Source organism: Leucoraja erinacea, unplaced genomic scaffold, assembly GCF_028641065.1.
Source record: "Leucoraja erinacea ecotype New England unplaced genomic scaffold, Leri_hhj_1 Leri_541S, whole genome shotgun sequence".
Classification (NCBI taxonomy): domain Eukaryota; kingdom Metazoa; phylum Chordata; class Chondrichthyes; order Rajiformes; family Rajidae; genus Leucoraja; species Leucoraja erinaceus.
This window is the reverse complement of record NW_026576445.1, coordinates 68806-82500: the sequence shown is the minus strand read 5'-3', so window position 1 is coordinate 82500 and position 13695 is coordinate 68806. Positions and strand designations below refer to the sequence as shown.

Sequence of the window (13695 nt, the reverse complement as noted above, 5' to 3'; positions counted from 1 at the left end):
GGGGCAGGGGGAAGAGGGGGGAAGAGGGAAGGGGGATAGAGGGGGAGAAGGGGAGGAGGGGAGGTGATAGGGAGAGGGGGATAGGGAGAAAGGGAGAGGGGGTGGGGAGGGAGAAAGGGGAGAGGGGGGAGGGAGAGGGAGAGGGGGGAGGGGGGGGGGAGGAAGGGAAGGGGAGGGGGAGGGGGAGGGGGGGGGAGAGAGGGGGGAGGGGGGGGGGAGGGAAGGGAGGGGAGGGGGAGAGGGGAGGGGGAAGGGGAAGGGAGGGGACAGGGAAAGGGAAAGGGGAGAGGGGATAGGGGATGGGACTGGTGAGGGGAGAGGGGAGGGGGGGGGGGAAAGGGAGGGTGGGAAAGGAAAGAAGGGAGAAGGAAAGAGGGGGGGGGGGGGAGGAGGGGAAAGGGAGAGGGGGAAGGGGGGAGAGGGGGAAGGGGAGAGGGGGAAGGGGAAGGGAGGGGGACAGTGAGAGGGAGCACAGGGGGAGGGGGGAAGGGGAGGGGGAAAGGGGAGGGGGAGGGGGAGAGGGGGGAAGGGAAGGAGGAGAGGGGAAAAAAAGGGGGAGAAAGGGGGGAGAGGGAAGGAAGGGAGGGGAGATGGGGGGGAGAGAAGAGGGGAAGGGAAGAGGGGGAGAAGGGGAAGAGGGGGCTAGGCGGGGTGGAGGGGGGAGAGCGGAAAGGGGAGGAAGTGCCGCTGAGGGGGAGAAAGAGAATGGGAAGGGAAAAAGTCCGTCACTCCTTCTCAGGGTGGGGAGGAGGGCCTGGGGGAGAGATGTGAAGGAGAGGGCAGAGAGGGGGCAGGAGCAGTGGGCTGATCCCGGAGGGAGAGGGGGGGATGCCGGCCCGTGAGAGTCGGGGAAATAGGAGGTCACGCAAGGGAGGTAAAGTGGGCTAGCTCCGCCCCCATGAGGGGGGAAGGCGGCCAGGGAGGAGGGGAGAGAGAGACAGGTGGGGACCCCGCATTGGAGGTGACGTCACGGTAGCCCCGCCCCCAGTAGAAGTAAAGGGCCGCCCACATGACGTCACGCCGGCCCCTGCCCCGGAAGGGGGTGGGCTGATCCGCCCACATGAGGTCACGGGGCCCCATGCCCCGCCCCAAGTGGGCTGAAACCGCCCAGATGACGTCCGTCGGGGAGGGGGTGAAAGCCCCAAGAGAGGTGATGAGCGGGGAGGATGACGTCACGGAAGTGGAGGGAGGAGCCCCAAGAGGCTGATCCCGCCCTCATGACGGGACGCCGGCCCCTGCCCCGCCCCCAGTGGGCTGATCCCGCCCAAAGAATAATCACGAGGGCCCCTGCCCCGCCCCCGCAGGATGGGAGCCTTTCCCGAGGGGGCAAGCAAATGGGCTCTGCGCCCCGCGGGGGACAGAAGCAGGAAGGGGGAGAGAAATACGAGGGCTCCCCGAGGGAGGAAAGGGAACATCAACGGCTCCGCGGCTTATAGAAGGAGGTAGCTCGGAGTCCGGCCGCCTCGGGGAAGAGGGGCCGTGAGGGGGGGGGGGGGGAGGGGGGAGGAGGGGGGGGGAGCGAGTGTGAGGAGAGAAAGGGTGAGGGGCTCAGTGAAGGGGGAAACGAGTGAGGTGTGAGGGGGGAGTAGTCCAGAGGGGGGAGATGGGGAGTGAGTGGAGGGGGGAAAAGAAAGAGTGAGGGGGGGGGGGAGGGAGAGGGTGAGGAGGAGGGGGGAGAAGGGGGAGGGAGGGGGAGTGAGTGTGAGGGGGAGAGTGGGAGGGGGGGTGGTGGGGAGGGGGGGGAGGGAGAGGGAGAGGGAGGGGGAGTGAGGGGGGAGGGAGGAGTGAGGGGAGAGGGGGGGGGTGGAGGGCGGGGGGGGAGGGGGACGAGGGGGAGGAGGGGTGAGGGGGGGGGGAGGGTGAGGGGGAGGGGGAGTGTGGGGGGGAGGGGGGGGGGGGGGGGGGGGGGGTGGGGGGGGGGGGGGGGGGGGGGGGGGGGGGGGGGGGGGGGGGGGGGGGGGAGGGGGGGGGGGGGGGGGGGGGGGGGGGGGGGGGGGGGGGGGGGGGGGGGGGGGGGGGGGGGGGGGGGGGGGGGGGGGGGGGGGGGGGGGGGGGGGGGGGTGGGGGGGGGGGGGGGAGGGAGTGAGGAGTGGGAGAGGGAGTGAGGGGGGGAGGGAGTGTGAGGGGGGGGGGAGAGGTGAGGGGGAGGGAGTGGGGGGGGGGAGTGGGGGGAGAGGAGGGGGGGAGGGTGAGGGAGAGGAGTGAGTGAGGGGGGTGAGAGGGGAAATAGGAGGGGGGGGAGAGTGGGAGGGGGAGGGTGGGGGGGAGAGAGGGAGGGGAGTGAGAGTGGGGGGAGTGGGAGTGAGGGAGGGGGGGGGGGTGAGGTGTGAGGGAGGGGGGTGTGAGTTGAGTGAGGGGAGTGAGACAGGGGGGGAGGAGTGTGTGGGGGAGAGTGAGTGAGAGAGGGGGGGAGGTGTGAGTGAGAGAGAGGGGGGGAGGGTGGGGGGGGGGGAGGAGAGGGGGGGGGGGAGGAGGGGAGGGGAGGGGAGGGTGAGGAGGGGGGAGTGGGGGGGGAGAGGTGAAAGGGGAGGGAGGAGGGGTGGGGGAGGGAGGGAGGGGGGGGGAGGAGTGGGGGAGGTGGGGTGAGGAGGAGGGGGGGAGGGGTGAGTGGGAGTGGGGTGAGTGTGTGTGAGGGGGGGGTGAGTGAGTGGAGAGGGGGGGGGAGTGAGTGTGTGAGTGGAGGGGGGGAGAGGGAGGGTAGAGGGGGAGGGGTGAGTGAGTGGTGGGGGGGGGGAGGGGTGGAGGGGAGGGGGGGGAGTGGAGGGGGGGTGAGTGTGAGGGGGGGAGTGTGAGGGGGGGGAGGGTGAGGGGGGGAGTGAGTGGGGGTGTGAGGGTGGCGGGGGGTGAGGAGAGGGGGGAGGGGTGGGGGGGAGGGGAGTGAGGGGGGGAGGGAGGGGTGGGGGGGTGGGGGGGGGAGGTGAGGGGTGAGGGGGAGTGAGGGGGAGTGGGTGGATGTGGAGGGGGGGTGGGATGGGGGGGGGGGAGGGGAGGAGTGAGTGAGGGGGGTGAGGGGGGGGGAGGGGAGGAGGGTGGGGAGTGAGGAGTGAGGGGGGGAGTGAGGAGGGGGGAGGGGTGAGTGTGAGGAGAGGGTGGGAGGGGAGGGTGAGGGGGGGGAGGGAGGAGAGGGGGAGGGGGGGAGGTGGGGGGGGGGGGAGGGGGGGGGGAGGGGAGGGGGGGAGGAGAGGGGGGGGGGAGGAGGGGAGGGGGGGGTGAGTGTGAGGGAGGAGGGGGGTGAGGGGGGGGGGGGTGAGGGAGGAGAGGGGAGGGTGGGTGGGGGGGAAGGAGGAGGGAGGGGGAGAGGGGTGAGGGAGAGAGGAGGAGGGGGGAGGGAAGGGAGGGAGGGAGGGGGGAGAGAGTGGGGGGAGGGAGGAAGGGAGGAGGGGGGAGGGGTGGGGGGGGAGGGAGGTGAGTGTGGTGGGGGGGGGGGGGGAGGGGGGGGGGGAGGGGGGGGGGGGGGGGGGGGGGGAGGGTGGAGGGGGGGGGGGAGGGGGGGGGGGGGGAGGGGGGGGGGGGGAGGGGGGGGGGGGGGGGAGTGAGATGGAGGGGGTGGGTGAGGGGGGAGGAGGGGGTAGAGGTGGGGGGGAGTGGGGGGTGGGGGAGGGGGGGGGGGGGGGGGGGATGGGGGGGGAGGGGTGAGGGGAGAGGTGATGGTGGGAGGGAGGAGAGGGAGAGGTGGGGGGGGGGTGAGTGAGGGAGGGGGAGTGGAGGGGTGGGAGGGGAGAGAGGGGGGGGGGGGGGGGGGGGGGGGGAGGAGAGGTGGAGGGGGGGGGAGTGAGTGGGGAGGGGGAGGGGGAGGAGGGGGGGGAGGGGGGAGAGGAGAGGGGAGGGTGGGGGGTGAGGGGGGGTAAGGGGGGGGGGCAGAGTGAGGGGGGGGGGGGAGGGGGAGAGAGGGGGGGGGAGAAGTGAGCGGGGGGGGGGGGGGAGGGAGGGGAGGGAGGGTTCAAGTGGAAAGGAGGTGGGGAAAGGGGCCTTGGGGAAGAGAGGGGGGGGAGGTCTGAGAATGAGTTTCAAGGGGAAGTGGGGAGGGGAGAGGGAGAGGGAGGGAGGAGGAGAGGGGGGGAGGGGGGGGAGTGGAGGGAGGGGGTCGGGGTTTGGGGGGAGGGGGAGGGGGGGGGGAGTGAGAGGTGAGGGGGAGGGAGGGGGATAGAGAGGAAGGGGGGGGTGAGGGGAGGATGAGTGGGGGAGGGGTGGAGAGTGGGAGGAGAGAGGGAGGGGGGGGGGAGGGGGGGGGGGGGGGAGGGGGAGGGAGGGGGGAGGGGAGGATGGGGGGAGGGGAGGAGGAGGGGGGGGTAGGACAAAAATGGTGAGAGAGGGGGGGAGGGGGTGAGGGGAGGGGGAGAGGAGTGGAGGAGGAGGGAAGGAGGGAGGGTGAGGGGGAGAAGTGAGGGGGAAAGGGGAGGCAAGGGGGGGGGAGAGAGGTGGGGGGGAGGAAGTGAGGGGGTGAGGGGGGGGGGAGGGTGGGGGGGGGGGTGTGTGAGGGGGGAGGAGTGAGTGAGTGTGGGGGGGGGAGGGAGGGGGGAAGAGAGGAGAGGATGGAGGGTGGGGAGAGAGAGGGGAGAGGTGGGGAGGGAGGGGGAGGAGGGAGTGAGGGTGGGGGAGAGAGGAGAGAGACCCGAGAGAGGAGTGGAGAGGGGAGGAGACGAGGGGAGGGGGGTGTGAGTGGTGAGGAGGCTGGAGAGGAGGGAGGGTGAGGGGAGGAGTGAGGGAGGGGAGGAGGGAGATGTGAGGGGGAGGGGGGGAGTGAGTGAGGGGAGGGAGTGAGTGAGAGGGGGAGGGGGGAGGAGGAGAGGGAGGGAGGAGTGAGTGTGAGGGGAGGAGTGAGTGTGAGGGGAGGAGTGAGTGTGGAGGGGGGGGTGTCAGTGAGAGGGGAGGAGTGAGTGTGAGGGCCGGAGTGAGTGAGTGTGAGCGGAGGTTGGGGGCACTCGGGCTCGGACCCCGGAACTCAACCCAGGGTACACTGACCCTGGGGACGTTCAGCCATGATCACATTGGGAACCTGAAAGGGCGGGTCGAAGTGGGAGGCGAAGGGTGTTGGGCACATTGGCCGGCTTGTTAGATGTGGCAGATGAGGTGAGGGGATGGAATGTTGAGTGAAGCGATGCATAGATGCAGACCGAGGGCTGTGGGGTGGAGGGAATTCAGTGTGGAGGGTTGGGGAGTGTGGAGGGAGTGGGGGGCGGGGGTGGGGTGGACCAGTGGGGAGGGGTGTGGAGACTGGATGTGGGGGGACTGGGGGGCGAAGAACAACCTTGCAACCAGCCCCCCCGGGATGAAATCTCTCCCAGTTCCTGTCGACACCCCCCACTCCTTACTGAAACTTACATCCCCTCTTAAGGGGGGATAGAAGAAGGAGGATTGATGTTTCTAAGTCCGAACTAGCTCCACCTCATCCATTAATTCTCCACCATCCTTTAAAACCGAGATGAGAAGAACTTCTGCCTCACAGAGAGGTGAATCTCTGGAACTCCCGCAGAGGGTAGTGAGGCCACAGTTCATGGCTACCCACACCGGGGGGGGCAATTAACCCACTGACCCCGCACGTCTTTGGATCGTGGGAGGAAACCGGAGAACCCGGGTTGAAACCAAACAGGGAGAACGTGCAAACTCCACGCAGTTAACATGCGAGGTCAGGGCTGAACTCAAGTCGCTGGAGCTGCGAGGCATCGGCTCTACCTGCTGCGACCTTGGTAAATGACGCCAATTTTCATCTGTAATCCCTCCAGGGGTCTGACGAGACCGAAGGCCAAAAACAGAACTGCCCCTGGTTGTTTGTGACCCACGAGAAGTGTCAGAAAGAAGATGTGGTATGTAACTAATCTGTCCCTCTGCCCCTAACACGGCCTCTGATTTTGGTAATTCATTCACGGTTTGTCACTTAATCTTTCCAATCGAGCTCAACGCAGGAAGGCAGGCAGTCGCCCAGAAATCTGAGGGGCAAATGCATCAGAAACTTTCCCCAAATACAGATACTTACAGAATGGGCTGCTGCCATGTGCAGCGGCAAGCAGTAGATAGATTTGAGTATAGGAGCAGGGAGGTTCTACTGCAGTTGTACAGGGTCTTGGTGAGACCACACCTGGAGTATTGCGTACAGTTTTGGTCTCCAAATCTGAGGAAGGACATTATTGCCATAGAGGGAGTGCAGAGAAGGTTCACTAGACTGATTCCTGGGATGTCAGGACTGTCCTATGAAGAAAGACTGGATAGACTTGGTTTATACTCTCTAGAATTTAGAAGATTGAGAGGGGATCTTATAGAAAACTTACAAAAATTCTTAAGGGGTTGGACAGGCTAGATGCAGGAAGATTGCTCCCGATGTTGGGGAAGTCCAGGACAAGGGGTCACAGCTTAAGGATAAGGGGGAAATCCTTTAAAACCGAGATGAGAAGAACTTTTTTCACACAGAGAGTGGTGAATCTCTGGAACTCTCTGCCACAGAGGGTAGTTGAGGCCACAGTTCATTGGCTATATTTAAGAGGGAGTTAGATGTGGCCCTTGTGGCTAAATGGATCAGAGGGTATGGAGAGAAGGCAGGTAAGGGATACTGAGTTGGATGATCAGCCATGATCATATTGAATGGCGGTGCAGGCTCGAAGGGCCGAATGGCCTACTCCTGCACCTAATTCTATGTTTCTATGGCATCATTTATTTATTTATTTATTTATTTTTTGGTTCTATCAGACTCCATCTTCTCCCATTTCTGACAGCATTGCTCTGTTGTTTCTAGGTCGCGGGACTACACACAGCACAGGACAACGCCGTGTTTAAGTTTGAGCCATTTATTCTTCACGTCGAGTGCCGTGAGGTGGAAGATGCACGGCTGCTGGTACACAGAAATATTTGTCTTTCCCTCACCTGTGTGTTTAACGGCACATCGGCGCAGCGGGTAGAGCTGCTGCCTCACAGCGTCAAGGACCCGGATTCATAGAGACATAGACAATAGGTGCAGGAGTAGAGGCCATTCGGCCCTTCGAGCCAGTACCGCCATTCAATATGATCATGGCTGATCATCCAAAATCAGTACCCCGATCCTGCTTTCTTCCCATATCCCTTGATTCCGTTACCCCTAAGAGCTATATCAGTATGAAGAAGGGTCTCGACCCGAACTCAGTGGGTCAGGCAGCATCTCCGGAGAGAAGGAATGGGTGACGTTTCAGGTCGAGGCCTTTCTTAAGGGTCTTGACCCGAAATGTCTCCCATTCCTTCTCTCGAGAGATGCTGTCTGTCCCGCTGAGTTACTGCAGCATTTTGTGTCTACCTTCGAGCTATACCTAACTCTCTCTTCAATATATTGATCCTGACTATGGGTGCAGTCTGTGTGTGGAGTTTGTACGTTCTCCCCATGACCACAGGTGCTCCGGTTTCCTCCCACATCCCAAAGATGTGCGTGTTTGTAGGTTATTTGGCCCTCTGTAAATTGCTCCTAGCGTATAGGGAGTGGATGAGAAGGTGGGATAACATGGAACTAGTGTGAACGGGTGATTGTTGGTCAACGTGTACTCAGTGGGTCGAAGATTGACACAAAATGCTGGAGTAACTCAGCGGGTCAGGCAACATCTCCTGACAAAAGGAATACGTAACGTTTCGGGTCGAGACCCTTCTTCAGAGACTGAAGATGGGTCTCGACCAGAGATGCTGCCTGACCTGCTGAGTTACTCCAGCATTTTGTGTCTTATCTTCGGTTTAAGCCAATGTCTGCAGTTCCTTCCTACACGGTGGGTTAAAGGTCCTGTTTCCATGCTGTATCTCTAAACTAAACTAAAATCTCTAAACTAAACTAAATGTTCGTTTGAAGTGTGGCCATCGTTGTAATGAGGGAAATAATTAGTGTGAGAAAATTCCCTCAGACCAATGTAATGATATCAAATAATGTGACTTGGTAATTTAAGGAGTGATAAATATAGTTATCGATAAAATAGTGATAATATAGATAATATAATATAGTTAATATAGTTCCAGTCCCGGGGAGAATTCACCTGCAATCTGTGGAATTAAATATATTCACCAATGGAGCCTAAGGGACAAGAAACATTGATGTTTAGTTTAGAAATACAGTGCAGAAACAGGCCCTTCGGCCCACCGAGTCCGTGCCAACCAGCGAACCCCACACACTAACACTATCCTACACACACTCGGGACAATTTATATTTACACCAAGCCAATTACCCTAGAAACCTGTACCGCTTTGGAGTGTGGGAGGAAACCGAGGCACCCGTAGAAAACCCACGCAGGTCACGGGGAGAACGTGCAAACTCCGTACAGACAGCACCCGTAGTCAGGATCGAACCCGGGTCTCTGGCGCTGTGAGGCAGCAGTTCTACCCGCTGCACCACCGTGCCTCAGCTTTGCTAAAGCTGCCCACGTAATCACGGACCACTCACACCCCGGTCATTCCTCCTTTTTCCCTCTTCCGTCAGGGTGAAGATACAAAGAGAGAGATAGATCAGCCATGATTGATGGCAGAGTAGACTCGATGGGCCGAATGGTCTAATTCTCATGCAATAACTAAAGTGATGGGAATGTGGGGAAAATAACAAAACGCAATCAATGTAGCTTTAGTGTAAATGTAGGATTAATGGGTGCCCGATGGCTAGCAGGAATGAGATGGGCCAAAGGGCCTGTTTCCATGTCTCTCCATCTATCTGTGATCTTGGGATGGGGAGAGGAGGCTGTGGAAAGGCCCAGGGAAAGTGGCAGCTTGAGGTGGATAGTACAGGAGGTTTAGTTTAGTTTATTGTCACGTGTATCGAGGAAAGATTTGGAAAAGTGAAAAGCTTGTTTGAGAATAGGATGGGACCACAGATGGACATGGCCATATTGACTGTGTCTCACAATGTGGGCCAGATTTATTATTGCCACATGTATCGAGGTACAGTGAAAAGCTTGGTTTTGCATGCTGTCCAAACTGATGAGATAACAGCACACATCGTCAAACTCAAGGTGGTGCAGCGGGTAGAGCTGCTGCCTCACAGCGACAGAGACCCGACTGCTGTCTGTACGGAGTTTGTACGTTCTCCCCGTGATTGCGTGGGTTTTCTCCGGGCGCTCCGGTTTCCTCCCACACTCCAAAGACGTGCAGGTTTGTAGGTTGATTGGTTTCTGTAAATTGTCCCTAGTGTGTAGGATAGAGCTAGTGTACGGAGTAATCGCTGGTCCCCACAGACTTGATGGGCTGAAGGGCCTGTGGGCACACTGTATCTATAAATTTTAACCGAACTCAAGTACAACTGGTAGAGCAATGGGGAAGATACAGAGTCCAGAATATAGTTCTCAGCATTGTAGTGCATCAGTTCCACAGACAAAGTGCAATGTCCGCAATGGGGTAGAGGTGAATCTGACAGTACCTGAGCTTATGGAAGGACCCTTCAGAAGCTTGATAGCAGTGCTTTGTGTTCCTACAGTGGACCTAATGCACCAGGGTTAGGCGGGATGTATTTTCCATGCAGCAAATGCACCAGACGTTGCATTGGTGTTTCCTAACTTGTGCTGTCCTGTCTCGCAGCATTCGGCGGCAGTTAACTCCGGCTTCAGGAACTCTGGCATCACCATCAGCAAGAAGGGGAAAATAATGATGGTGAGAGTCACACACAGCGTGGAAACATGCCCTTCACCCCACCCCATCTACATTAGTCCCACCTGCCCACATCCCTCCAAACCTGTCCTATCTATGCATATAACCATATAACCATATAACAATTACAGCACGGAAACAGGCCATCTCTACCCTTCTAGTCCGTGCCGAACACTTATTCTCCCCCTAGTCCCATATACCTGCGCTCAGACCATAACCTTCCATTCCCTTCCCGTCTATATAACAATCCAATTTACCTGTCCCAATGTTTCTTAAACGTTGTGATAGTCCCAGCCTCAACTACCTCCTCCGTCCGGCAGCTCGTTCCATACACCCACCGCCCTTTGTGTGAAAAAAAGTTTTTTGTTTCTTTTTTGTCTGTTTTTGAATTAATTTTATTAGAAGCAATTGTATAGGGATAAGGCAATTGACATAACAGTTATACAATTATTGTACAGCTTCATTTTCAACGTTAAAACCTAAATCAAGAAAAGAAAAGACAAAAAATGAAGAAAGAGAGAATGAAGAAAGAGAAGTAAAATAAGAGAAAGCAAGAAACAGACCCCTAAACTACCAAAGAGTTTAAAGAAAAGAAAAGAGAAAACAAAAGAAATAAGAAAAGAGAAGATGGAGATATACCTTCCCGCACCCCCCACCCATCCCTGGCATCGGGTTTAAATTTGTGTTTAACCATTCTGTTTGTGTGAAAAAAGTTGCCACACTGGTTCATGTTAAATCTTTCCCCCCTACCTTAAACCTATGTCCTGAATTTCCCCAACTCTGGGTAAAAGAGCATTCACTTTATCTATTCCCCTCATGATTTTATTCACCTCTGTAAGATCACCCCTTATCCTCCTGCCCTCCAAGGAATAAAGTCCTAGCCTGCCCCAACCTCTCCCTGTAGCTCAGGCCCTCGAGTAAATCATCCTCGTAAATCTTTGCAGGATTCACCCAAATCCCTTTCCAGCTCAACAACATATTTACTGTAATAGGGTGACCAACACACGAAGGACAATTTACAATTTTACTGACGCTAATTAACCTACAAACCTTTGCGTCTCTGAAGTGTGGAAGAAAACCGGAGCTCCTGTAGAAAATCCACGTGGGTTTAAGAAAAAACTCTGATTTATTTTAAAATACTTTCTCCGCACATCGACATGAAGCTATCCTCCTCCCACCTCACAGCTATGCCCTCTAGAATTAGACATTTCCACCCTGGGGGGAAAAGCTTCTGACTATCTGCCCTTTCTATGCCTCTCAGAATTTTATAAATCACCCTATCTTGTATATTTATATTTTAAATAATTTTATATCACCCAGAGAATTGTGAATCCATAGATTCTCTGCCACAGAAGGCAATGGAGGCCAATTCACTGGATGTTTTCAAGAGAGAGTTAGATTTAGCTCCATGGGCTAAAGGAATCAAGAGATATGGGGAGAAGGCAGGAATGTGGTTCTGATTGGGGATGATCAGCCATGATCATATTGAATGGCGGTGCAGGCTCGAAAGGCCGAATGGCCTTCTCCTGCACCTATTTTTCCATGTTTCTATGTACTTCGATTAAGTCTACCTTCAGCCTCTGATGATGCTGAGAGTGTGTGGTTAGTATGGTTTTAAGATCATGTGATAGGATTAGAATTAGGCCATTAGGCCCATCAAGTCTCTGCCATTCAATCATGGCTGATCTACCTCTACCTCCTAACCACATTTTCCTGCCTTCTCCCCATAACCCCTGACCCCTGTACTAATCAAATATTAAATATACCCACTGACTTGTGGCCTCCACAGCCGTCTATGGCAAAGAATTCCACAGATTCACCACCCTCTGGCTAAAGAAATCCCTCCTCATCTCCTTCCTAAAGGAACGCCCTTTAATTCTGAGGCTGTGCCCTCTGGTCCTAGACTCTCCCACTAGTGGAAACATCCTCTCCACATCCACTCTATCCAGGCCTTACACTATTCTGTAGGTTTCAATGAGGTCCCCCCTCATCCTTCTAAACTCCAGCGAGTACAGGCCCAGTGCCGTCATACGCTGTGTACCAACCCAGTGATTACTAGATTAATTGTTGTAAACCTCCTGTGGACCCTCTCCAGAACTTGCCATCCTTGCTCAGCTATGATTTCCAGTTCCACAGACTGATGCTGCTCTTTGTTGCCTCCTCTTCCCTCTCAGGCTGTCCGCAGCACCCACTGCCTGGAGGTTCCACTGTGCCACCGGGGAACAGTCCTGGTGAGTGACGAGTATATCGGGTACCTGGTGCAAGTGGCCAACCGCAAAATGGAGGAAAACCAGAGAAGGATCGATCGGTAAGTCCCGTCCCCCCCCCAGCACGGTGACGGGATGTACCCCAGGGTCACTGAAGCGGCTTGGGCTTGGGCTTGGGCATGCTTCGCAGAGGATGGGGTGATGGGAAGCACTGAGGGGCAGAGGGACCACAGAAGGTGGCATGGTGCAGATGGCCCATGGGATATTGGCAGAGGTTCACCTGCACCTCCTCCAACCTCATCTATTGCATCCACTGCTCTAGGTGTCGGCTGCTCTATATCGGTGAGACCAAGCGGAGGCTCGGCGATCGCTTCGCCCAACACCTCCGTACATTCCGCATTAACCAACCTGATCTCCCGGTGGCTCAGCTCTTCAACTCCCCCTCCCATTCCCAATCCGACCTTTCCGTCCTGGGCCTCCTCCATGGCCACCGCAAATTGGAGGAGCAGCAACTCGTATTTAGCTTGGGCAGTTTACACCTCAGAGGTATGAACATTGACTTCTCCAACTTCAGGTAGTCATTGCTTTTTCCCTCCTTCCCCTCCCCTTCCCAGCTCTCCCACAGCCCACAGTCTCCGCCTCTTCCTTTATTCCCCCCCCCAACATCAGTCTGAAGAAGGGTCTCGACCCGAAACGTTCCTTCGCTGCCATAGATGCTGCCTCACCCGCTGAGTTTCTCCAACATTTTTGTCTACCTTCGATGGGATATTAGCGTTCATTGGGCAAGAGGCAGCATGGTGGCACAGTGAGTAGAGCTGCTGCCTCACAGCGCCAGAGACCCGGGTTCCATCCTGACTTCACGCACTGTCTGTGTGGAGTTTGTACGTTCTCCCTGTGACCGTGTGGGTTTTCTCCGGGTGCTCCGGTTTCCTCCCACACCCGTGTGGTGATGGGGATGAGGTGGGCCGAAGGGCCTGATTCTGTGCTGTACAGCTCTGTGACTCCTACCTTCCCCCTCCACTGGAAGCGTGGACTGACTGTGTCTGTGTGCTGCATTACAGGTTCCACGCTTGCCTCCGATCCATCCTGGACCCCACGGCCCCCGAGGGTCCCGGCGAGGAGGATGTAGGGGCCGCTGCCGTCTACACGCGCAGGAGGAGGCGGGGAGCGGGAGCGAAGCGGCAGACAGGCGGAGAGGAAACCTCCCAGAGCGACGGTGAGAGCGACCTGGCGTTCCTCATGGGCCCCACATGATGGCGACTCCAGCACACAGAGAGCTCACCTCCTGTCTGACGTCCCACTGTCCCAACTTCAGCAGGCTGCCTGTCCAGATGTAATCTCCCTTCCACAGCTGGATAATTCAATCACCGCTCGCTGGGGTGCGGGGTTGGCGGTGGGAGAGAACCACTCTTGTAAAGTGAATCGTATCTCTGCTGCCGCTAAATTTGCGGCATGTCTTGGATGATCTGCGCTGGATTACATCCAACGTATTTGTTTCAGGAATCGTCTGAAAGTGGTTCAGTAAAGGAAACATGAGATGTAAAGTTCAAATGTGTGTTATGTCTTTATCGTGTTTGTGTGTTTCTTTAGCATCAGTTGCTGAAAACCAGCAGGAGTCAAAGGAGAGGGGTGTCACGGTGGTGCAGCGGGTAGAGCTGCTGCCTCACAGCGCCAGAGACCCGGGTTCCATCCTGACTACGGGCGCTGTCTGTACGGAGTTTGCACGTTCTCCCCGTGACCTGCGTGGGTTTTCTCCGGGTGCTCCGGTTTCCTCCCACACTCCAAAGACGTGCGGATTTGTAGGTGAATTGGCTTCAGTAAAATTGTAAATTGTCCCCAGTGTGTGTAGGGTAGTGTAAGTGTGCGGGGATCGGTGGGCCGAAAGGCCTGTGTCTGCGCTGTATCTCTAAAGTGTTT

At 57.6% G+C, this 13695-nt stretch overlaps 1 protein-coding gene across 1 annotated transcript in view; it reads left to right on the top strand.

Annotated features, from left to right (window-relative positions):
- Positions 1-13329, top strand: part of tyw3 (tRNA-yW synthesizing protein 3 homolog (S. cerevisiae)) — a 25861-nt gene extending 12532 nt beyond the window's left edge. The window contains exons 2-6 of the mRNA XM_055630826.1: positions 5724-5804; positions 6728-6826; positions 9503-9574; positions 11746-11879; positions 12840-13329. Coding sequence (XP_055486801.1) covers positions 5724-5804; positions 6728-6826; positions 9503-9574; positions 11746-11879; positions 12840-13032 — 579 coding nt within the window. The 3' untranslated portion in view covers positions 13033-13329. The remainder of the gene's footprint in view (positions 1-5723; positions 5805-6727; positions 6827-9502; positions 9575-11745; positions 11880-12839) is intronic.
- The last annotated feature ends 366 nt before the right edge of the window (positions 13330-13695 follow it).